The sequence below is a fragment of the Littorina saxatilis genome, linkage group LG1 (genome assembly GCF_037325665.1).
Source record: "Littorina saxatilis isolate snail1 linkage group LG1, US_GU_Lsax_2.0, whole genome shotgun sequence".
NCBI lineage: Eukaryota > Metazoa > Mollusca > Gastropoda > Littorinimorpha > Littorinidae > Littorina > Littorina saxatilis.
The window spans coordinates 506,604-529,848 of NC_090245.1; the positions used below are offsets into that span (position 1 = coordinate 506,604).

Genomic DNA, 23,245 nt, shown 5'->3' on the forward strand with positions numbered 1-23,245 from the left:
CGTCTAAACAATTAAAGGGAAGGAACCCCATCACCAAAAAGGCAAACGTAGCCATGGTAACGGTCCGGTATCCCGGGAGTTACCTCCCATCTAGTGGATACCACGTCACTTCCTACCACACCAACTCATACTTCTTTCAGCAGCCTTACAGAGAGGTTGTGGTATTTTTGCGTTCTGTGGCTACCTTGTGTGAGTTCGCTCACCTGCCGGCCACGTTACTCGTCTTCTCCCGTGCGGGCTCCTTTGGGTGAGCTCGTTCTTGTTTCTTGTTTATTAACTTGTTCGCTGGTTTGTTGCTGGTTTTTTCGTCCTTTTCGGACTTGTTTATCAGCGACGTTCAGCGTGGTCGCCATTTGCATTTTGGTCATTGTTGTGACTTTGATATTTTGGCGTGTTTGCCTTTGTCTGCTTACTCTAGTAGTTTGCAGGCGTTGGTAGTTTGTTGTTCTTTGAACTTTTAGTGTTACTGAGTTTCTGTCCGTTCGGACGTTTGTATTTTCAGTAAATGTTTGCATTGTTTTCGTTTGTTGTTAGTCAGCATGGCTGACGCCGATAAACGTAAAGGAAAGGCCGATGTGAAGGGTAAAATTAAACCTAAATCGTCTTCTGTTTCTAAGCCTGTGGTTGTTGTCTCGGACGAGGCACGCAACACGTTGCTTTCTGTGACCATTTCGCCTCCTAGTGCTAGTTCTGCTCGTTGCTTTCTGTGACCATTTCGCCTCCTAGTGCTAGTTCTGCTCGTTGCTTTCTGTGACCATTTCGCCTCCTAGTGCTAGTTCTGCTCGTTGCTTTCTGTGACCATTTCGCCTCCTAGTGCTAGTTCTGCTCGTTGCTTTCTGTGACCATTTCGCCTCCTAGTGCTAGTTCTGCTCGTTGCTTTCTGTGACCATTTCGCCTCCTAGTGCTAGTTCTGCTCGTTGCTTTCTGTGACCATTTCGCCTCCTAGTGCTAGTTCTGCTCGTTGCTTTCTGTGACCATTTCGCCTCCTAGTGCTAGTTCTGCTCGTTGCTTTCTGTGACCATTTCGCCTCCTAGTGCTAGTTCTGCTCGTTGCTTTCTGTGACCATTTCGCCTCCTAGTGCTAGTTCTGCTCGTTCTAGTGCTCATGTTGTTTCTCCGCCGTCGGAGCATAGTGCTCTTGTTTCGACGTTGATCAAATCTCTCGTGCCAGAGATTCGCCTTTTAGTTAAGGATGAGTTGCAGCGCTCGGCAGGTTCTGGCAGCGCTGCGTTACCGGCAGCGGTGGGGGATGTCCAGTCTCTAGCTTCCGTGGTCATGCCTTCTGTTTCCGGAGTTCAGGTGCCGGCCTCGGCGGTTTCCGCCTCCACAAGTAAGTTGAACTGGTCCGACGGCCCTGGTGAGGCGACGGGACGGTCCCTTTTGGTACACAGTTCACCTGGGCAGTGTCACTATCTGCACTCTGCTGGTCGGCCAACTCCTCCTGCTTCAGGCTTGGATGTTGTTGATCAGCAGCGGCGGCTTGCGGCCAGCTTGACATTTCCGCCTGTTACAGGACCGGATTTTGTTGACTGGCAGCGGCGGCCGTTTCCGGCTTCGGCCGGAAACACGGTTCCTCCCTCACCTGGTCGCCTCGGCTACGGTGACGGGGGGGATCATGGACTGCCCTACGGGCAGCACGGCTTCCGGCCACAGTCCTCGTGGTCGTCGCTTCCGCCCCCGGCGGTTGTGACTTCTGCGTTTCCGGCTTCGGCCGGATTTGCTGTCCCTCTTCCGAGCACTTCCTCTTGGATGCCGGAGAGGGAACAACAGCGTTCGGCTTTTGCACTTCCGGTGCTTCCGCCGGGGCAGGTGGCCGCTCACCCTCAGGGGTTGTCGGCTTCCGCCCACCCTCTTCCGGCAGGTTCAGATGGACTTCCGATTTCATCCTTTCCGTTTGGTCAAGGGATAAGTCGGGATGACGTCCGGTGGCAAGGATTTCCGGTTTCCGGTTACCCTGTGCTTCCTTCTGCCGGCGGAGGGAGTGACTTTGGTCACGGTCCTTCGGTTGACCACTCTGATTTGCAATCAGTGGTTAGCGAAGAGACTGGCGTCGGGTTTCCGGCCAAGCTCAGGCAAAAAAAATTTGCAGCTGCGGCGGAAATTACGTCTCGCTACTTCCCTGAGGGGGCATCGGCGACGGCGGCTTCCTCTTCTGGTGCCCCGTCCGCGATGGCAGACTTCCTTCCGGTGAGGGAGGATTCTTCCTCCTTCCGTTTTGTGGAATCACCGTCCGTGGCTTACCACCTTTCACAGGTTCTGGCTAAGCCTATGCCTCCGGGAAGTGGCATTCCCACAGTGCCGGTTCCGCTTCTGGTTCCGTTTGGTCCAGTTTCGGAATCGGCACAGCCTTGGGTCTTGCCAGCGGCACAGGTTGCTTCCTTTGTTCCTTCGGGAAAAAAGAAGCTCACGTTTCCTGGTGGTAGCCGTAACCTCATTGCCTCTTGTGTTCTTCCGCGGTCAACCTTGCCGGTGACCCGGGAGCTGCAGCCTCTGCTCGTCAAGCAGGTCAAGGGTGACTCTGAGTTGGCTGTGACCGAGAGTTCTCTCATCTCTTTGGAGGAGGTCGGGCGCCAGCTTTTGGAGTTGGCGTCCATTTCCGAGACTTTATTGAGAACGCTGTCTCGGGCTATGACTGACAGTTTGGTTCCCTTCACGCTTAGTGAGGAACAAAACACGGATGACATTTCTACGCTCCTCGCTGCCTTGGCCAAGGTTAACGAGGAACAGATGCGTCTCTCCTCCTGGCAGTACACCCATGCACTGTTCAGCAGGAGAGATTTGTTTCTTAGCCAGTCACATTTCTCGGATCAGGCTACCAGAGACGCTTTAAGGGTGTCTCCGGTTGTGGAGGGATCTCTTCTCAGTACCATGGCGCTTGACGTTAGACAGAGAGAGATTCAGTCGCTGAAGGACGCTCAGTTCTGCGACTTAGATCTGCAGGGCATGCGACAGGCTAAGCCTTCCCAGCAAGGGAAGTCTCAGTCTGCATCGCAACCCAAGCCTGCTCAGAAGAGACCTGCTCAGCAGGGCTCTCGTGGCGGCAAGAAGCGAACCGCATCGGGAAGGGGGCGTGGCGGCTCTAAGAGCAAGCCTCACCCCCAATGAAGTGCTCCCGATCTCACCTCCCTTCCGCCCTCCACTTTGGTGATGGCGGGAGGCCCCTCCCGGGCACTTTCCCATTGGATGGTCTCTGTGGACAGCCAATGGATTGTGGGAGTAGTGAGATCGGGCTTCCGTCTCTTATGGCGGGAGGAGAAGGCACCTCTTTCCCGGTGTCCACCACGCTTCAAGCCCCCCTTCTCGCAGGAAGCAAGGTCCGTCCTTCAGGCGGAAATTGCCTCCCTGGAGCAGAAGGGTGCGGTAGAGAGGGTCCTGGACCAGAGCTCCCTGGGTTTTTGTTACGGAGGGTTTTTCGTGTAAATGTCTGTGTGTTGTTAATACTCTATCAGAAAGAAAAATGCGTGCTCTACTCTGTTTACAATTCACTCCATTTCGCACACACACAGCATTCAAACTAGGTACAAAGACTAAACACACTTTTGCCCTTTGCCCTTGTACCTATATTCAAGTAATCACAAGTCACCACAAGTAATCACAACATATAATAACTCACATACAATCAAATTCTCTTGCATTCACTAGAACATATCAATAACTTGATTAGTGTGAAAATGAATGTCCTGTCCCTCGATGACGTCGTCCTTGTTGACTCTAGGTTCAATATTCACACATACTTAGCTGGTTACTTCACGTGTCAACTCACAGTTCAGTGGCCGCACACACTATTCTGGATTCGCCCAATCCTTTTCTACACAACTTAGCTGGTTACCTCACTTGTCAACTCACAGTTCAGTGGTTACAAGTATTATTCTGGATTCGCACAATCCTTCTTCTACACAACTTCTTGGGTGCGCACATTCTCTTGCGACACACGATTCCGTTTACTCACGGTTCAGCGGGTTCGACACTTGCTCCATATCACACCTATGACAGTCGACCTTCATGGTGATATGGGGTGGGGTTCCACCAGATACAAATTCTCCTGCGCTGCTCTCCAACCCTGCGCCGACCTTCCTTGTCCTGGCAGCAAGGAGGGGATGCCAAACTTCTCGTCACGTTTACCCCTCGGTTGAGCGCATCCTACTCCTACCGGGGTGCTGTGTAAAAAGTTTACGTTTCTATAAGTTTCAATTCTTAAATAAACTTCTCCACAAAAATAATTCCACTCTTACTCAATACTATTCATTCATCCGTCAACTAGCTTATGCTGTTACAGTATTACAACAGCTCATTTACAGATTACTCCCATTATGAAAGAACATAAAACATTCCTTTCCAAAATGGCTGACAACAACTCACGCTTCTTCAACCCACTTCACAACATTATTCTCACAGTCATTTCACAGGTCAAAATTACTGAGCAAAATACAATTCAATAAATACCTGTATATTCACAGCATTGAATCACACATGATTCATCCAAAACATGAGTCGTACAACAGTCGACCTCAATGTCACTTGAGCAACATTCTGAAAACGTGGAGACACGAGCAAACACGTCTGTCTCCCGTGTCCGTCAGCAATGTTCTGCTTGAACACAATCCAAAATGGCTACCCCCTCTTTAGAAATCTCCTCTCTCATTGGTCAATCTTATAACCAGGCAACCAATGAAAATATAGCTTGCAAAATCAGATCACCCCATTTCAACAGGTAATCCTTCATCACGCAGTCAAGTCATGCAAACCAAATGTATGGCAAGCCAATCTGTAGGTACACATTTGTCAAACACTTTTTAGACTGAACTATGTACAAATCCATTTGTCACAGTTTTTACGGGCGTCTTTTCGCCGCACCCAAAGCTTCAGGGGCATGGCGTCCCGTGTTGGACTTATCTCATCTCAATACCTTTTTGAGGGAGATAAAGTTCAAGATGGAGACTCCTGCCACGGTCAGGGACTCTCTCCGCCCAGGAGATTGGGTGACCTCCATCGACCTGACCGATGCATATTTTCACATTCTTATGCATCCGGCCGACCGGAAATGGCTCCGTTTCCGGTGGGGCGATCAGGTCTACCAGTTCCGCGCACTCCCCTTCGGGCTGTCTCTCGCGCCGTGGATTTTTACCATGGTCGTGAGGCAGTTTTGTGCACTGGTGAGGTCACAGGGTATTCGACTGCGGGCTTATCTGGACGATTGGCTCATTCTGAGCGATTCCCAGATAGGCTGCTCGCAGCATACCCAGTCGGTTCTTCGAGAGGCCAACTTGCTGGGCTTCTCGATCAACCGATCAAAGTCGGAGTTGATTCCGTCTCAGACGTTCACCTACCTGGGAATGTCTTTCGACACGGTCTCTTGGACTGTCCAACCCTCCCAGAGGAGGGTGGACAAGCTCCAAGCTCAGATTCGCTCCACTTTGCCACTCCTGCAGGCCACACTCCGGTCGCTCGCCTCCATCTTGGGGCAGATGGAGTCCATGGCTCTCTTGGTTCCTCTGGGCAGGGTTCACAAACGGCCTTTTCAGTTGGCACTGAAGCCGTATGTGGTCTCTTCTTGGGTGGACTGGGACGCCCTTGTCCCTCTCCAGGGATGGTTCCAGTCCGCGACCCTTCCGTGGTTGGACACGGGATGGGTCTGCAGAGGGGTTCCGATCACTCTCCCCCCCCCCCCCCCAGACTTGGATCTCTTCACGGATGCTTCCTTGCTGGGGTGGGGAGCACACACGGACCTACGCACGGCGTCAGGTCTGTGGTCGACGGAACAGAGCCTGTGGCACATCAACTTGCTGGAGCTAGAAGCGGTGGCTCTAGCTCTGGTCGAGTTTCTGCCCTCCCTGCAGGCCAAACATGTTCGTCTGTTTACAGACAACACGACAGTGGCGGCTCATCTCAACTAGCAGGGAGGCTCGCGGTCCCCGTCTCTCTCGGACAGGACCTGCGAGATTCTGAAGTGGTGTGCTCAACACCGCATCTCGATCTCGGCCAGGTACCTTCCAGGGAGGCTGAACACTCTGGCGGACGCTCTCAGTCGCTCCGACAGGGTGCTTCAGTCCGAGTGGACTATCACTCACGGGGCACTGCTTCGCCTTTGGGCCCAAGTCCAAAAGCCTCTGGTAGACCTTTTTGCCACAAGGTACTCAAAGAGACTTCCGGTGTTCGTCTCGCCATTCCCGGATCCTCAGGCTTGGCGAGTGGACGCTTTGGACATTCCCTGGACGGGTCTGGAGGCGTACGCCTTCCCGCCTTTCCCATTACTCAGCAGAGTAATTCGAAAGGCGGAGCTGGAGGGGCCGGCCCTTCTTCTGGTCGCCCCCCTTTGGCCGTCGCAGGTCTGGTTCCCAGACCTGCTTCGTCTCGCCCTCGGGCCTCCTATTCCTCTTGCAGCCCCGAACAGGTGTTCCACACGAGGAGCCCAGTCTTCTGAAGCTTCACGTGTGGAGGTTGTTCGGGACTCACTGAGGCGCTCAGGAGCGTCTTCCTTGACGCTGGACCTGGTGGGCCGCTCTCATAGGGCGTCCACTGCGTCTGTTTACGCCTCACACTGGAAGGCCTGGGCCACCTGGTGTTCGACGAGAGGGGTGAGTCCGGTTGCGCCTCGCACGATGCAGGTCGCCAACCACCTCTCTTTCCTTTTTTCGCAAGGCGCTTCTGTTTCCTCGTTGAGGGTTCGGCGCTCAGCGATTTCCGCTACTCATAAACAGATCGGTAGGTCTGTTAATGTCGCGGGTGTCATTGCAGCAGTTATTAAGGGTGCTGCCCTTCAGCAAGCCAGGACCAGAGTCCCTACTCCGAAGTGGGATCTTTTCCTGGTTTTGGAGTTTTTACGTTCCTCGGATTTCGAGCCTTTGCAACCTGACTCGAAAGACTCTCTTTTTGACTCACATGCGAAGCAAAAGTGAGTCTATGTACTCACCCGAGTCGTCCGTCCGTCCGTCCGTCCGGCCGGCCGTCCGGCCGTCCGGAAAACTTTAACGTTGGATATTTCTTGGACACTATTCAGTCTATCAGTACCAAATTTGGCAAGATGGTGTATGATGACAAGGCCCCAAAAAACATACATAGCATCTTGACCTTGCTTCAAGGTCAAGGTCGCAGGGGCCATAAATGTTGTCTAAAAAACAGCTATTTTTCACATTTTTCCCATTTTCTCTGAAGTTTTTGAGATTGAATACCTCACCTATATATGATATATAGGGCAAAGTAAGCCCCATCTTTTGATACCAGTTTGGTTTACCTTGCTTCAAGGTCAAGGTCACAGGAGCTCTTCAAAGTTGGATTGTATACATATTTTGAAGTGACCTTGACCCTGAACTATGGAAGATAACTGTTTCAAACTTAAAAATTATGTGGGGCACATGTTATGCTTTCATCATGAGACACATTTGGTCACATATGATCAAGGTCAAGGTCACTTTGACCCTTATGAAATGTGACCAAAATAAGGTAGTGAACCACTAAAAGTGACCATATCTCATGGTAGAAAGAGCCAATAAGCACCATTGTACTTCCTATGTCTTGAATTAACAGCTTTGTGTTGCATGACCTTGGATGACCTTGACCTTGGGTCAAGGTCACATGTATTTTGGTAGGAAAAATGTGTAAAGCAGTTCTTAGTGTATGATGTCGTTGCTAGGTTTAGTTATTTGACCTTGACCCTGAAGGTCAAGGTCATGTAAAGGTCAAGGTCAAGCATGTGAGTCGTATGGGCTTTGCCCTTCTTGTTGCTCTTATTGGCTACGGCCCGACGGGGTAGCGAGGTCCACGCTCTGTCGGGTCTGCCAGGAGATGTCTCTTTTGAGTCAGATGGCTCAGTGTCCCTGCACGTCCGCCCTGACTTTCTGGCCAAGAATCAGGCTCCGGGGCAGGCCTCTCCGTTGGTTAGAGTTAAGGCTCTGACCGACGCGTTGGCTCCGGATGATCCTGATCTGGTCAATTGTCCTGTTAGGGCACTCCGTTTGTATTGAGCTCGCACTCAGCCTGTGCGAGCTACTTCTCAGAAGCTGTTGTTTCTCTCGCTTTTAACTGCACGGGAGAAAAACATTTCTAAAGTAACGTTGGCCCGGTGGGTGTCGTCTCTCATAAGGCAAGCTTATGTTTGGAGCCACGCAAATAGGGGGGGGGGGGGGGGCGCTGCCTGCCTTTCCCCTGGACTCGGCTCGAGCCCATGAGACTAGGGCTTGGGCGTCGTCTCTCGCGGTGCTACGCTCCAAGCGGCTGGACGATGTTCTGTCCACTGCTTATTGGCGTTCCGAAGATATATTCATCAACTATTATCTTCGGGACGTCTCTGCTCTTCGCCAGGACGGCTCACGCGGGCTTCCTGCTCTCGTAGCAGCCGGCCAGGTTCTGGCCAGGATGTGATGGTGAGTTTGATTTATTTCTTGCCCACCGCCATGTTGATGTTATCTGCTATATGTGATTCGGAGTAAGCATATGTAATTTAATGGAAAATTTCTTAGTAAATTTTCATTTGATTAATATACTTACCCGAATCACATAGTGTGGGCCCTCCCGCCTGCCCCGCTATGGTTTTTAGCTTTCTGAAAGCCGTATGAGTTGATGTGGTATAGTAGGAAGTGACGTAGTATCCACTAGATGAGAGGTAACTCCCGGGATACCGGACCGTTACCATGGCTACGTTTGCCTTTTTGGTGATGGGGTTGCTTCCCTTTAATTGTTTAGACGGGTAAGCGTTTTCAGTACCTAGCATCTCAGACTGTGTCAAATGCTATATGTGATTCGGGTAAGTATATTAATCAAATGAAAATTTACTAAGAAATTTTCCATTTTCATCCACTGATACAGTTGGCGCACACGTGCTGCTTAATGTAACCTGAACACACCGTGAAAAGGGAAGTCACAACACAAATCCTCACGTGTGTTTGATCAAATTCATCGTTTCACTGATTTTGGGGTTGTCATTGTTGATACTATGAATGTTTGATATATTTCATTCTGAATCCGGAGACCGAAAAAGAGACTGAAGAGAACATGCTCACACATACACACGCGCGAACACTCACACCAATATTCACACGCACACACAAGCGCGCGAGCACACAAGCACGCACATATACACATGAATGAATCAACGAAGAACCACAAATAGATAATACATCTGAATAATTAATAAACATACCATGAACAAATCACACACACACACACACACAACTACACACAAAAACACACAGACACAGTACAGCCACACACACACACGCACGCACATACGCACGCACGCACGCACGCACGCACATACAAATGCGTGCGCACATATACACACGATGACAACGAATACGACACAATCAGTTGGAAATCTGTATTTTCAATTTCAATTTTACATTCAAATTTAACGAAGAAACTCAATAATTAATTTTTAAGCTTCTGAGCTGAAACGCAATTTCAAAGTCCGGAGAATGTTTTGCCAAAATATCTATCAATCTAATTGAAAACTAAGGTCGTAATAGTGCCGCCTCAACTTTTTAAAAGAATCTCAATATGACGTCATCAAATACATTCATCCAAAAAATGAGTGAACATTTCTTGGAATATTATTTAAAAGAATGTTTAATGTAAAGTTTCATGGAGTTTTGTCAAGTCGTTTTCTGCGAATCAATCGCCATCATACGTCATCATACGCCATCATACGCCATCATATGCCATCGTACGTCATCATACGCCATCATACGGCATCATATGCCATCGTACGTCATCATACGCCATCACACGTCATCACACGTCATCATACGCCATCATACGCCAAACTCGTCACCTCCCTCGTCTCGATTCCCAGTTAGCTGAAAACATTTAGTCAAAACTTAACCAAATGTAAAATCAAACAAACTTCGAGTCCCAAGTTTTATACTGCTTGGGACAGAACCTCCAAAAATGGCGCAATGTCTTTTGCCTTTCATGATGACGTCATGTCTGCGTTCCAAACTCTAAATTACGTGCCTTCAAGCTTTCAACAGTGGTCTGCAAGTGCACTGAACTCTAAAACTAAAACAGGATTTCCATTCGACGGATTTCTCCATTTTGAGTATATTTTCAACCTCAAACAAAGTAAAACATATATATTTTAGGAAACAGAATATGATAAGGAATACAGGGGTATCAATTTTGTGAGTCTTGAATTAAAAATAAAGAAAGTGCAATATTGGGCATAAGTTTTAATTTTAACGTGCCAAGCCCAAACACAATCCCATAGTTCGGTTCAACACAAAGATGATTTGGTAGCCCTGAGAGTGCCGCCTCAAGTTTCAGTAACACGCGAAAATGACGTCATCAAATCAGGACCACCCAAAGCCTTTTTGGGGCTTCAATACGACTTTTTGCACGAGTCAATCCACGACCATCATCTCGAAGTTTCAAATGAAAGCATATCACGTTCTGTTTAAAAACATTTGTATCTTTTGTTCGGTGGATGCGATTTTTTTTCCTCCATTCCTTCGCTGGATCTGCCTGAGCACAGTGTTTGTTCACCGCTGAAGTCGCGCGACAAGCTTTTGCGCCAGCAACCAGAGCATTTTTAGATCAAAACCTTTGCCTGGCACAGCAACATCATTATGCGTCGGTTGAGCCTCTTTTTCGATTGTTGTTCCCGCGTAAAATTGGCATTGGCGCTGGCACCAAACTAAGCTTACACCTACAGTCTGACAACAGTACCTAGCGTACTCACGATAACGGATATTTAGTGCGTCCCGGGACCCGCTCTTTTTAGGTTTAGTGCGTTCCGGGACCCCCTCCAGAAATTTCGAGTACGTGTCTTCGGTATCTAATGCGTATAGGACGCAGGGACGCGCATTTTGGGGAGCCCTGGCTCCCCGGAATGTATAGGCACTAAAATTGAGTGTGGTTTTTATTAAACGTTTTTTTCCTCTTCTTCTCATTATTTAAAGCACATTTTCAATGAAACACCGCAACACTTTATATTTCATGTAAGGAAAACAACAATATCAGTTTTTGTGGTTCAGATTAAATTTCTAAAAAAAGGGAAAATCGGACCAATTTAGAATGACAATTTTATAAACACATGTTCATACTACAACCACTCACACACACACTTAACTTATCAACAACTCACACACACACTTAACTTATCAACAACTCACACACACACTCAACGTATCAACCACTCACACACACACTCAACGTATCAACCACTCACACACACACTCAATGTATCAACCACACACACACACACTTAACGTATCAACCACGCACACACACACTAAACGTATCAACCACTCACACACACACTCAACGTATCAACCACTCGTACTCACACACACACTCAACGTATCAACCACTCACACACACACTCAACTTATCAACCACTCACACACACACTCAACTTATCAACCACTCACACACACTCAACGTATCACTGAACCACTCACACACACACTCAACTTATCAACCACTCACACACACTCAACGTATCAACCACTCACACACACACTCAACGTATCAACCACTCACACACACACTCAACTTATCAACCACTCACACACACACTGAACGTATCAACCACTTACACACACACACACTCAACTTATCAACCACTCACACACACACACTCAACGTATCAACCACTCACACACACACTGAACGTATCAACCACTTACACACACACACACTCAACCTATCAACCACTCACACACACACTCAACGTATCAACCACACACACACACACTTAATGTATCAACCACACACACACACACTGAACGTATCAACCTCGCACACACACACTCAACGTATCAACCACTCGCACACACACTTAACGTATCAACCACTCACACACACATTCAACGTATCAACCACTCACACACACACTCAATGTATCAACCACTCACACACACACTCAACTTATCAACCACTCACACACACACTCAACGTATCAACCACTCACACACACACTCAACGTATCAACCACTCACACACACTCAACGTATCAACCACTCACACACACACTCAACGTATCAACCACTCACACACACACTCAACGTATCAACCACTCACACACACACTCAATGTATCAACCACTCACACACACACTCAACTTATCAACCACTCACACACACACTCAACTTATCAACCACTCCCACACAGACTCAACCACTCACACTCAACGTGTCAACCACTCACACACACACTCAACGTATCAACCACTCACACACACACTCAACGTATCAACAAGTCACACACACACTCAACGTATCAACCACTCACACACACATTCAACGAATCAACCACTCACACACACACTTAACTTATTAACCACTTAAACACACACTTAACTTATCAACCACTCACACACACACTCAACTTATCAACCACTCACACACACACTTAACGTATCAACCACTCACACACACACTTAACTTGTCAACCACTCACACACACACTCAACGTATCAACCACTCACACACACACTTAACGTATCAACCAGTCACACACACACACTCAACGTATCAACCACTCCCACACAGACTCAACGTATCAACCACTCACACACACACTCAACGTATCAACCACTCACACGAGTCCGCTCAGAACTATTGGTATCAAACAAGGAGACAGTTCCCTCAATCCCAGCCCACAAGCTATGTGTAAGATGACGAGCACAAGATCGGCAGTCACAGAACCAGGCCAAAAACTCGCACACACACACTCAACGTATCAACCACTCACACACACACTTAACGTATCAACCACTCACACACACACTCAACGTATCAACCACTCACACACACACTCAACTTATCAACCACTCACACACACACTCAACGTATCAACCACTCACACACACACTCAACGTATCAACCACTCACACACACTCAACGTATCAACCACTCACACACACACTCAACGTATCAACCACTCACACACACACTCAACGTATCAACCACTCAAACACACACTCAACGTATCAACCACACACACACACACTCAACTTATCAACCACTCACACACACACTCAACTTATCAACCACTCACACACACACTCAACTTATCAACCACTCACACTCAACGTATCAACCACTCACACACACACTCAACGTGTCAACCACTCACACACACACTCAACGTATCAACCACTCACACACACACTCAACGAATCAACCACTCACACACACACTTAACCACTTAAACACACACTTAACTTATCAACCACTCACACACACACTTAACTTATCAACCACTCACACACACACTTAACGTATCAACCACTCACACACACACTTAACTTGTCAACCACTCACACACACACTCAACGTATCAACCACTCAATCCCAGCCCACAAGCTATGTGTAAGATGATGAGCACAATAATCGGCAGTCACAGAACCATGCCAAAAACTGTCCCTCGATCAACACACACACTAAATATATCAGCAGTCAAACATGGCCCCAGAGCGACCAACAGTCAAACACGGCCCCAGAGCGATCAGCAGTCAAACACGGCCCCAGAGCGTTCAGCAGTTAAACACGGCCCCAGAGCGACAAGCAGTCAAACACGGCCCCAGAGCGACCAGCAGTCAAACACGGCCCCAGAGCGACAAGCAGTCAAACACGGCCCCAGAGCGACAAGCAGTCAAACACAGCCACAGAGCGACAAGCAGTCAAACACGGCCCCAGAGCGTTCAGCAGTCAAACACGGCCCCAGAGCGTTCAGCAGTCAAACACTGCCCCAGAGCGACCAGCAGTCAAACACGGCCCCAGAGCGTTCAGCAGTTAAACACGGCCCCAGAGCGACCGGCAGTCAAACACTGCCCCAGAGCGACCAGCAATCAAACACGGCCCCAGAGCGATCAGCCGTCAAACACGGCCCCAGAGCGACCAGCAGTCAAACACGGCCCCAGAGCGACCAGCAGTCAAACACGGCCCCAGAGCGATCAGCAGTCAAACACGGCCCCAGAGCGATCAGCAGTCAAACACGGCCCCAGAGCGACCAGCAATCAAACACGGCCCCAGAGCGTCAAGCTCTATCACAGTAAAGGCAGTTCCGCGCGTGGTTCCACGAGAGAAATATTCAAGTTCCTCAGCACAGACTTGCTGGAAGCTTTCCTGTAGCCAAGCAACTTGTAAGCGTGTCCACACACTCGCTCGCTCTTTATGACGTCACTAAGCGGAATACGAGTCCGCCATCTTTCCCCCGCTTCCTTCGAATCCGAGCGAAAAGAAGTATAAGCGCCTTCGGCCTGTCTTGGTGCTGACGTCATTTTCCTGACGCTCCGAAGAACCTGTGACGTCATCTTCAATCCTAAGGCGCTGTAGAGTCGCCTGGTCCATTCCATGGGGTCAGTGGAGATGTCCTCGTAACGCACGGTCAGCGTGCGGTCAGGGAACGTGTCGGTCAGAAGCTTCATATGCTGCACATCGTCCACTACCATGCGGCAGAAGTCTCGCGCCAAGGGGGCGTGGCCAAAGAGTTGTCTCTGTGACACGAGGATGGCGCGAGGGTCGCGCACCAGGTAGATGACGCTGAGGTCAGGGAACTGTCTCATCAGCGGAAAGAGCGACCTGACGGGCAGACGGATGACCTTGAAGACGCGGAGGGGGGCTCGCTGGCAGGAGTAGAAGAAGTGGAGGAGACACTGCAGGTAGTTGGACAGGTGGAGGTAGGTAGCGTTCACCATGCTCCACAAGCAGTTGGCAACCTGTGCCACGTCCCCGTGAAGTCTGCACACACAACAAGGGAGGTAAGTAACACACTGTGAACAAGGGAGGTAAGTAACACACAGTGAACAAGGGAGGTAAGTAACACACAGTGCACAAGGGAGGTAAGTAAGACGCAGTGAACAAGGGAGGGAAGTAACACACAATCAACAAGGGAGGTAAGTAACACGCAGTGAACAAGGGAGGTAACAGGTGGTGGTAGGTAACTTTCACCATGCCCCACAGACAGTTGTGCAATCATGAAGTTTGCAGCCATATGTTGTGCGAATAAATGTAATACAAACACATTGTATGTATGTTGAATCGGTAGCTTTCAATCAGAACGGTTTCAGAAGCAATCAGAACATTTACTGTACAGTTCTCGGAATGTGTGCAGGAAGTAATTGAGTGGTCTCGGTCAAACTCACAAGAAATGGTTGCTGCGGAAGTTTGTGACGGGGTACTTGCTGATGTCACAATTTAATAGGTCATTCATGACGCCCACCGCATGACGTTCGTATGACGTCAGATTGGAGACTGGAAGTTCTTGTGGTGGAAAGTAGTTTCCGCTGAAACAGAAATATCGGTCATGTATATGGACAGAGATCATGAGGGTAGTCTTTAAAATCAACCAGAGATGCTGTGAAAGATTGTTTACCGCTCTTCTCCCCCTACATCTAATTCCCAAACTGTCATTACCCAGTGACTCGGCCTTCCCAGCCATGTCACACTTCAGAACTAGGTCGATATGTTTCCAGCAAAGTGTCGAGAAGTATCCAGCAAAGTGTCAAGATGTATCCAGCAAAGTGCCGAAATGTATCAAACAAATTGTGGATATGTATCCAGCAAAGAGTCGAGATGTATCCAAGAAAGTGTCGAGATGTATCCAGCAAAGTGTCGAGATGTATCCAACAAATTGTGGATATGTATCCAGCAAAGTGTCCAGATGTATGTGTTTGTTTGCGTGTTTTTAGACTGTGCGCTGTGCTGTGCTGTGCTGCCAAAAAAAAGTGATTTTTTTGTATTTTATGCAAGCATGTATATGAGCTCTTTGATGAGTATTTTCCTTTTCATCTGAGACAAATTGTATTTGTTGTATATATCGTGTTGTGTTTTTGATTGAACTTCTAAATTGAACTTGTAAAGCACTTCGAGCTGTGGAGAAGCGCTATATAAATGTCCATTATTATTTAAGTTATTGAGACATCCCAGTGCACTCAGCGATTTATAGAGCAAATCGAGAAAATTCATTATTGAACGAAGCGCATAGCGCTGAGTTCTGAGTTCAATAATTATTTTCGAGATTTGCTCTATAAATCCCTTAGTGCACTGGGATTGTTTCAATAACGATATTGTCAGTACCGCCAGATAAAAAAGAAGATTCAAAACGCACATTTTGCAACGCGCATTTGGATAGGCGTAACTGTGTGGTCAGGTTTGTGTCAGATCTACTTTTGTGTGGGCTGTCTCAAGTGTGTCGTGCTTTCGTCACACGCAAACTCTTGTTTTAATTTCTGTTGGTAAATTCCAGTGTAGCGTTAAGCTAAAAAGTGATGATCTTTCATAGAGACCTCATTTAAACTCGGAGAAAGGACTGTGCTCTTAGTTATTTGCGATTCGAAACCTTCATCGAGCTTCGACAGATTGACTGTGCAGAGTTTTGCCCCTTGCCAAGGTCGACGGTAAGCACATTTTCAAAATAAATGTGGCATGTTTCTCGTGTGGTAATACCGTATCTTCACTCATCGGGGAGTCTGGTACTAAATATGAACGGTAAGAATGCTCTGAACCCTACACGTATTATATCCCCATCGTTTTATCGTTCACATGGGGTCCGCTATTGCGCGGGTCTGCTATTGCGCGGGTCCGCTATTGCGCGGGTCTGCTATTGCGCGGGTCCGCTATTGCGCGACCTAAGAAACGGAATAGTTGCCAATGTGACTCCCCAGAACCTCCCCCCCCCCTTCCCCAGGAATGTACAACAGCCGGGTCTGCACGCGGCGCGCAGGCAGCAAAAACCCAGACTTCAGATTTGATTTACGAACTGTGTAAAATCTACTCAACACTAACCCTTGTAAACTTAATCAGCTATCAGGGATACATAAAATAGCACAATCGAGTACTTAAACAAGCCAGTCTGTTGCCAATAATGACAAAATTCCAAGTTTAAATGTGGTGACAGTGTTCATTTCATGAGTGACACTCAACCATGCATAGGGGAAGGGCTCCTAATATGGACCACTTTTTGTTTCATGCTAATAACTAGCTTGTTTTCTTGCGAAGAAGTTTCTTTTTGTGTCTGGTAGTCCTTCTCTCTTAAGTGAACCGTTAGGCCTAATTAGAGTGAAATAGCTTTGATAGACATTCAGCAAAAATTAAATACAGAAAAAATCACAAATCACTGTCAAAAGCCCCCTATACTTCAAAATAACATGATACAACTTATTGTGCATGTCAGACTAATTCAAATATGCTTTTGATTTATCTGTTTCGGACTGATGAGAGCATTATTTGAAGCACACCAGGAAACTAAAGAAGCATATCAAAAACAGAGTAAAAATAAGTGAAATTATCAACTTCCGCAAAAAGAAGACGATTTGATATATTTGTTTGAAAGCTCGAGGGCTAGTTATAGGTTATTTTCAGCAACCTTCTTAATGAATTAATGAAAATAGCCTTTAGCTTTTATTTTCTTCGATTTGTTGAAGGTGGTCCATATTAGGGGACTCACACATACTTTGAGATTTTGCTATTATTTTTTGTTTGCAGTAGAAACTCGGGGTCAAAACTGCTAAAATGTAACAAATACGGTCTTAGCTGTCATATATAGCAATTTTTGTGTGATAAAAGCTTTGGCTGTGGACAGAAACGAGTCCGTTTTAGGCGTCAAAGTTAGAGTGAACGCTGCCAAAAGTGAAAAAAAGATAAAAAGCCTAACGGTTTTAAGGTTTGTGTTTCTGCAACTGTTTTGACATGCGCAAGTTATCCAGATAGGGTGAATACAGCGAATGACATTGTTTTTAACGCTCTAGCGCCGTTAGTTTGTCAGATCAAGAGGTGGTCCATATTAGGAGCCGGTCCATATTAGGAGCCCTTCCCCTACATTTTGTAATTACTCTATTGATACGCAACTTAGTCATGTAACAAGCACATGACCATGTGAATGTACCCGCGCAATAGCAGACCCGCGCAATAGCGGCCCAGCCCCCGTTCACATTTGCCCAACATGTTAATTTGCTGAGCGGGATTTATGTCGTCTGCTAGGCTATGCCTATGACAATCGAACCACTGCACTGAGTCTCATTTCAAAAACAAAAATTGGTCGTCACGTTGCACTGAGTCTGCACGCATGAGGCAGGCCGGTAATAAGTATTATATGGTAAGAACGTTCTAAACCCTACACGTTTTCGATTCCGATTGTTCTTGCCTTGAAATAATAATTCGGAAAACATTCATTTACTGAACAGATGCAGTCGTATTTCAGTGTAGTCTGCTACGTGCTGATCTAGCTGCTACGTTATCGGAATAACACTTGTGTTTTCTGTTAGCTGATGGGAATTGTATACTAACTCATCATTTGGTAATGTGGATAATAAGCTACATGCCACTAACATGGCATAATTATGAGAGGAATCTTCGCAAGTCGAAACTGAAAAATTAGACACAGCGGGTTCTATTTTTAAATCAGTGGCAACTGTGGCACAGGCACATGCAATCTGTCAGAAAAAAACCCACTTCTGCTTTAATTGAGAAGCAGGAAATTTATGGTCATAATCATTGGTATTGTGGAGAATATAAGCTACATGTCATTAATTAATTCTGAGGATGAGAGTACACTCTCGCTTAGGCAAAGGGCGGAAGAATACGCTCTGTGGAAAAGTTAGCTTAGCGCATCGCCATTAGCCAATCAACTGGTTCACATCAGTCATGTGACACCAGTACTTACTGACAATTATTATTATTATTTATGTATCTAACAAAGTGTCGAGATGTATCCAGCAAAGTGTCGATTTGTTCCCAGAAGAGTGTCGAGATGTATCCAGAAAAGTGTCGTGATGTTTCCAGGAAAGTGTCAAGATGTTTCCAGGAAAGTGTCAAGATGTATCCAGAAAACTGTCGAGATGTTTCCAGAAAAGTGTCGATATGTATATTCCATTGGCCACGTTCATGTCAGTGATATGCTGGGGAAGTCAGTATTATTGCGGAGAGAGAAGGCGATTGGTTTACAACTGACCAATGACATACATAACAATCTCGACATACTTCTGAAAATAACTCGACATTATTTACTCCAGGTGGCCACCCAGCTGGCGTTCCATAATCCTGAATGTCACGCCACATTCTAAAAGTGCGTCGGTACCCATTATCCTGAATGTCACGCCACATTCTAAAAGTGCGTCGGTACCCATAATCCTGAATGCCACGCCACATTCTAAAAGTGCGTCGGTACCCATAATCCTGTGCACTATAGCTTATGATAACGACAGCATACTTGAAGTTTGACGAGGTCAGCAAATCAAAACAAAAACGAAACTGCGTCATTACCCGATGGCGTCATAACTCATGATGACGTCCATGCCCCTTGTGACGCTGATGAGCAGCGCCCTAAGTGGCTCAAAGAAGAAGAAGGCGTCAGGAGTTTCCTTGAGGATGTAGGAGAGGAATGTCGACCCGCTCCGCCCGTATGTCACCAGCAACACACGCTTCATGGGCGGTTCTGGGTGGAAGACAATACAGATATGATAAAGTCGTCTATTAGATACAAGGGCGGTTCTGGGTGGAAGACAATACAGATATGATAAAGTCGTCTATTAGATACAAGGGCGGTTCTGGGTGGAAGACAATACAGATATGATAAAGTCGTCTATTAGATACAAGGGCGGTTCTGGGTGGAAGACGATACAGATATGATAAAGTCGTCTATTAGATACAAGGGCGGTTCTGGGTGGAAGACAATACAGATATGATAAAGTCGTCTATTAGATACAAGGGCGGTTCTGGGTGGAAGACGATACAGATATGATAAAGTCGTCTATTAGATACAAGGGCGGTTCTGGGTGGAAGACGATACAGATATGATAAAGTCGTCTATTAGATACAAGGGCGGTTCTGGGTGGAAGACGATACAGATATGATAAAGTCGTCTATCAGATACAAGGGCGGATCTGGGTGGAAGACGATACAGATATGATAAAGTCGTATATTAGATACATAGGATGCTGACTAAAAACATCAACAACCAGACGTCTCTTATTCATCCTCCTTTCCGAAGAAAAATTTCTGAGGTCAAAAGCCAAACAAAATTCGAAAAGACCTAATAACGTGACCAATGGCGTCATGTAAAATGTATGTTATCCTACATACGTGAGAGAGACCAAACCACACGTGTATAATATGTAACTGAGGTCGTGTCAAGCTAGTCTGGCAGGGACCTGCTTTCAAAATGCTTATGATGCCAAAGTCACCGAGACAAACGTCATTTACGCCTGATGTTTGCCCTGGAAGAGTTTTTGGAACTAAAAAGTCACGCTATACTTTCTAGAGTGACGTCTTCAATTTGGACGCCTCGACTGCGGGACGTTTTGAGTCAAATACACGAATGTTAAGTATGCAGGATAAACAGAATACTACATGGCTTGCTGTGTCGTACCAGATTTACACTCGGGTTGTTTTTTCTTCAAATATTGAAAAGTTCGCTTTTGCTCGCAGTTCAATATTTAAACAAGTCGCGTAAGGCGAAAATACAACATTTAGTCAAGTAGCTGTCGAACTCACAGAATGAAACTGAACGCAACGCAACGCAGCAAGACCGTATACTCGTAGCATCGTCACTCCACCGCCCGTGGCAAAGGCAGTGCCAGTGGAATTGACAAGAAGAGCGGGGTATTCGTTGCGCTAAGAAGGATAGCACGCTTTTCTGTAGCTCTCTTCGTTTTAACTTTCTGAGCGTGTTTTTAATCCAAACATATCATATCTATATGTTTTTTGAATCAGGAACCGATAAGGAATAAGATGAAAGTGTTTTTAAATTGATTTCGAAAAAAAATTTTGATAATAATTTTTATATATTTAATTTTCAGAGCTTGTTGTTAATCCAAATATAACATATTTATATGTTTTTGGAATCAGCAAATGATGGAAAATAAGATGAACGTAAATTTGGATCGTTTTATAAAAAAATATTTTTTTTACAATTTTCAGATTTTTAATGACCAAAGTCATTAATTAATTTTTAAGCCACCAAGCTGAAATGCAATACCGAAGTCCGGGCTTCGTCGAAGATTACTTGACCAAAATTTCAACCAATTTGGTTGAAAAATGAGGGCGTGACAGTGCCGCCTCAACTTTCACGAAAAGCCGGATATGACGTCATCAAAGACATTTATCAAAAAAATGAAAAAAACGTCTGGGGATTTCATACCCAGGAACTCTCATGTCAAATTTCATAAAGATCGGCCCAGTAGTTTAGTCTGAATCGCTCTACACACACACACGCACAGACAGACACACACACACACATACACCACACCCTCGTCTCGATTCCCCCCTCTTCGTTAAAACATCATAGTCAAAATTGACTAAATGTAAAAAGTAACTCGCGTAAATCTGGTACGACACAGCAAGCCATGTAGTATTCTCTATATCCCTTTTTCGGCATGTCTCTCGGGGAAGTGACAAAGAACTTCGATTTTTTTGTTTTTTTTGTTTTTTGTTTTTTTGTCTTGATGATTTCAACATTTCAGCAGCATAAGATTAATTGTAAGGTCAACGCCAGGCTGTGCTGGTATCGTGATCGTATATCATTAATCGTCGCTCTGTACAAATATTTACTTAAAGCTGTGGTCTATTTATGACTTACCGCCTCGCGCCCCCTAATTGGCGTAGAGGCGCGTCCCCCGGGTGGTGGATGGGGGAGCCTTCTCTACTAACTTCTGAGAGAAGGTCGCATCACTCTCGATGCCGTGAACCTAATTAGGATCTTTTTCTTGTTTCTTCTCTATTTCTGCCTCCCCAAAGTCCTTTTACTTAACTTTTCTCACCCATAAAATTCTTCACTTTTTACCCTTGTTAAGTGGTTCTTGTATAGAATATAGTCAATGTTAGTAAAGATTTTAGTCAAGCAGTATGTAAGAAATGTTTAGTCCTTTGTACTGGAAACTTGCATTCTCCCAGTAAGGTCATATATTGTACTACGTTGCAAGCCCCTGGAGCAATTTTTTGATTAGTGCTTTTGTGAACAAAAAACACTTAACAAGTGGCTCTATCCCATCTCCCCCCTTTCCCCTATCCCATCTCCCCCCTTTCCCTCGTCGCGATATAACCTTCGTGGTTGAAAACGACGTTAAACACCAAATAAAGAAAATGACTTACCGGGGCTACGAGGTTGAAAAGATAGGGATGAAAATCGTGTACAGAATTCTGTACAGCAAACGCTACCCGAAATCCCACCCGTATACGGCGTGTATGACACCCACACACACACACACACACACACACACACACGAACGTACACATGCATGCACGCACGCGAATGTACGCGCGCACACACACACACACACACACACACACACACTGGATTTGTTTTTTCTAGCTGTTCCCCTCTAGGGAATATTATGTTTCCCTGTCATTTTATTATCAAACTCGCTAATACATCAAGGTAGACAACTCTGTATTCAGTCAACTTCTGTACGTGTTGTATGGGTTGTCTTTCTTGTTGAAAGGAAACCTGGGACTGATCACTCGCAGATCACCATGAGAACATGTATGCAAATTCCTTGCAAAGGAAAACAAACACACTCCCAGCAGGCGAGTCAGAATACGTCACACATTGATACAGAGAATGCTGAATGTGGTTGTGAACTACCACTGAACTCACCGGGTGATTGTGTTGCAACACGCAAGGCGACCGCCGCCCTGTCTGTTCCGTAAGAACTGTCTCTGTCTGGCGATGACAACAGACATGTTAATGACAGCCATTTAAACGTAGATCACCTGCTTATTTTCTTAAAGCATAACAGTAAAATACATGTACAAATGTTTCAAAACTGAACTCCTAAAATTATTTCCCTAAACACAACACTTGAAAGGACACACACACACAAACACACACACACACACACACACACACACACACACACACACACGAACGTACACATGCATGCACGCACGCGAATGTACGCGCGCACACACACACACACACCCCACACACACACACACACACACACACACACACCCCCCCCACACACACACACCCACACATATATACACACACGTTCACTACAAGCACGCATGCACGCACGCGATCGAACGTACGCACGCACGCACGCACACACACACACGAACGCACGCACGCATGCACGAACGCGAACGTAAGCGCACACACACACACACACACACACACACACACACACACACACACACACACACACACATACAATGCTGTTGTAGATTATGGCAACGTTTACTTACATATGACGCCTTGTTGAAAGAGAATGACGTAGACGAGGGGGCAAAGGGCGACAACCAACACAAAGGTCCACGCCTTCATGTGGCACGCCATCTTCACCAAGTTCTTGATCACATTCTGCGACA

The 23,245-nt window shown here is 46.5% G+C and overlaps 2 protein-coding genes across 2 annotated transcripts; one reads left to right on the forward strand and one right to left on the reverse strand.

Moving 5' to 3' along the window:
- Positions 1-4,930: 4,930 nt before the first annotated feature.
- On the forward strand, positions 4,931-8,357 carry LOC138961159 (uncharacterized). The gene is made up of 3 exons (XM_070333075.1): positions 4,931-5,535; positions 5,983-6,574; positions 8,298-8,357. Exons 1-3 carry the CDS (start codon positions 4,931-4,933, stop codon positions 8,355-8,357), a joined length of 1,257 nt encoding a protein of 418 aa, XP_070189176.1.
- Positions 8,358-13,071: 4,714 nt separating this feature from the next.
- Positions 13,072-23,231, reverse strand: LOC138958953 (carbohydrate sulfotransferase 3-like). The gene is made up of 5 exons (XM_070330309.1): positions 23,123-23,231; positions 22,530-22,595; positions 19,199-19,370; positions 15,082-15,222; positions 13,072-14,677 (listed from the first exon to the last, which is right to left on the reverse strand). The coding sequence occupies exons 1-5, from the start codon at positions 23,211-23,213 to the stop codon at positions 13,984-13,986; spliced, it is 1,164 nt and encodes a 387-aa protein (XP_070186410.1). The 5' UTR covers positions 23,214-23,231; the 3' UTR covers positions 13,072-13,983.
- Between the last annotated feature and the right edge of the window lie 14 nt (positions 23,232-23,245).

Excerpts from the sequence above, each read along its gene's own strand:
- LOC138961159 (XM_070333075.1), top strand. The coding sequence starts at position 4,931 with ATGGAGACTCCTGCCACGGTCAGGGACTCTCTCCGCCCAGGAGATTGG. Across the intron at positions 5,536-5,982 it reads TTTCAGTTGGCACTGAAGCC|GTACCTTCCAGGGAGGCTGA; the intron begins GTATGTGGTCTC and ends GATCTCGGCCAG. Across the intron at positions 6,575-8,297 it reads CCTGGTGTTCGACGAGAGGG|GACGGCTCACGCGGGCTTCC; the intron begins GTGAGTCCGGTT and ends GCTCTTCGCCAG.
- LOC138958953 (XM_070330309.1), bottom strand. The coding sequence starts at position 23,213 with ATGGCGTGCCACATGAAGGCGTGGACCTTTGTGTTGGTTGTCGCCCTT. Across the intron at positions 22,596-23,122 it reads CTTTCAACAAGGCGTCATAT|ACAGAGACAGTTCTTACGGA; the intron begins GTAAGTAAACGT and ends TGTCATCGCCAG. Across the intron at positions 19,371-22,529 it reads TGTTGCAACACAATCACCCG|AACCGCCCATGAAGCGTGTG; the intron begins GTGAGTTCAGTG and ends TCTTCCACCCAG.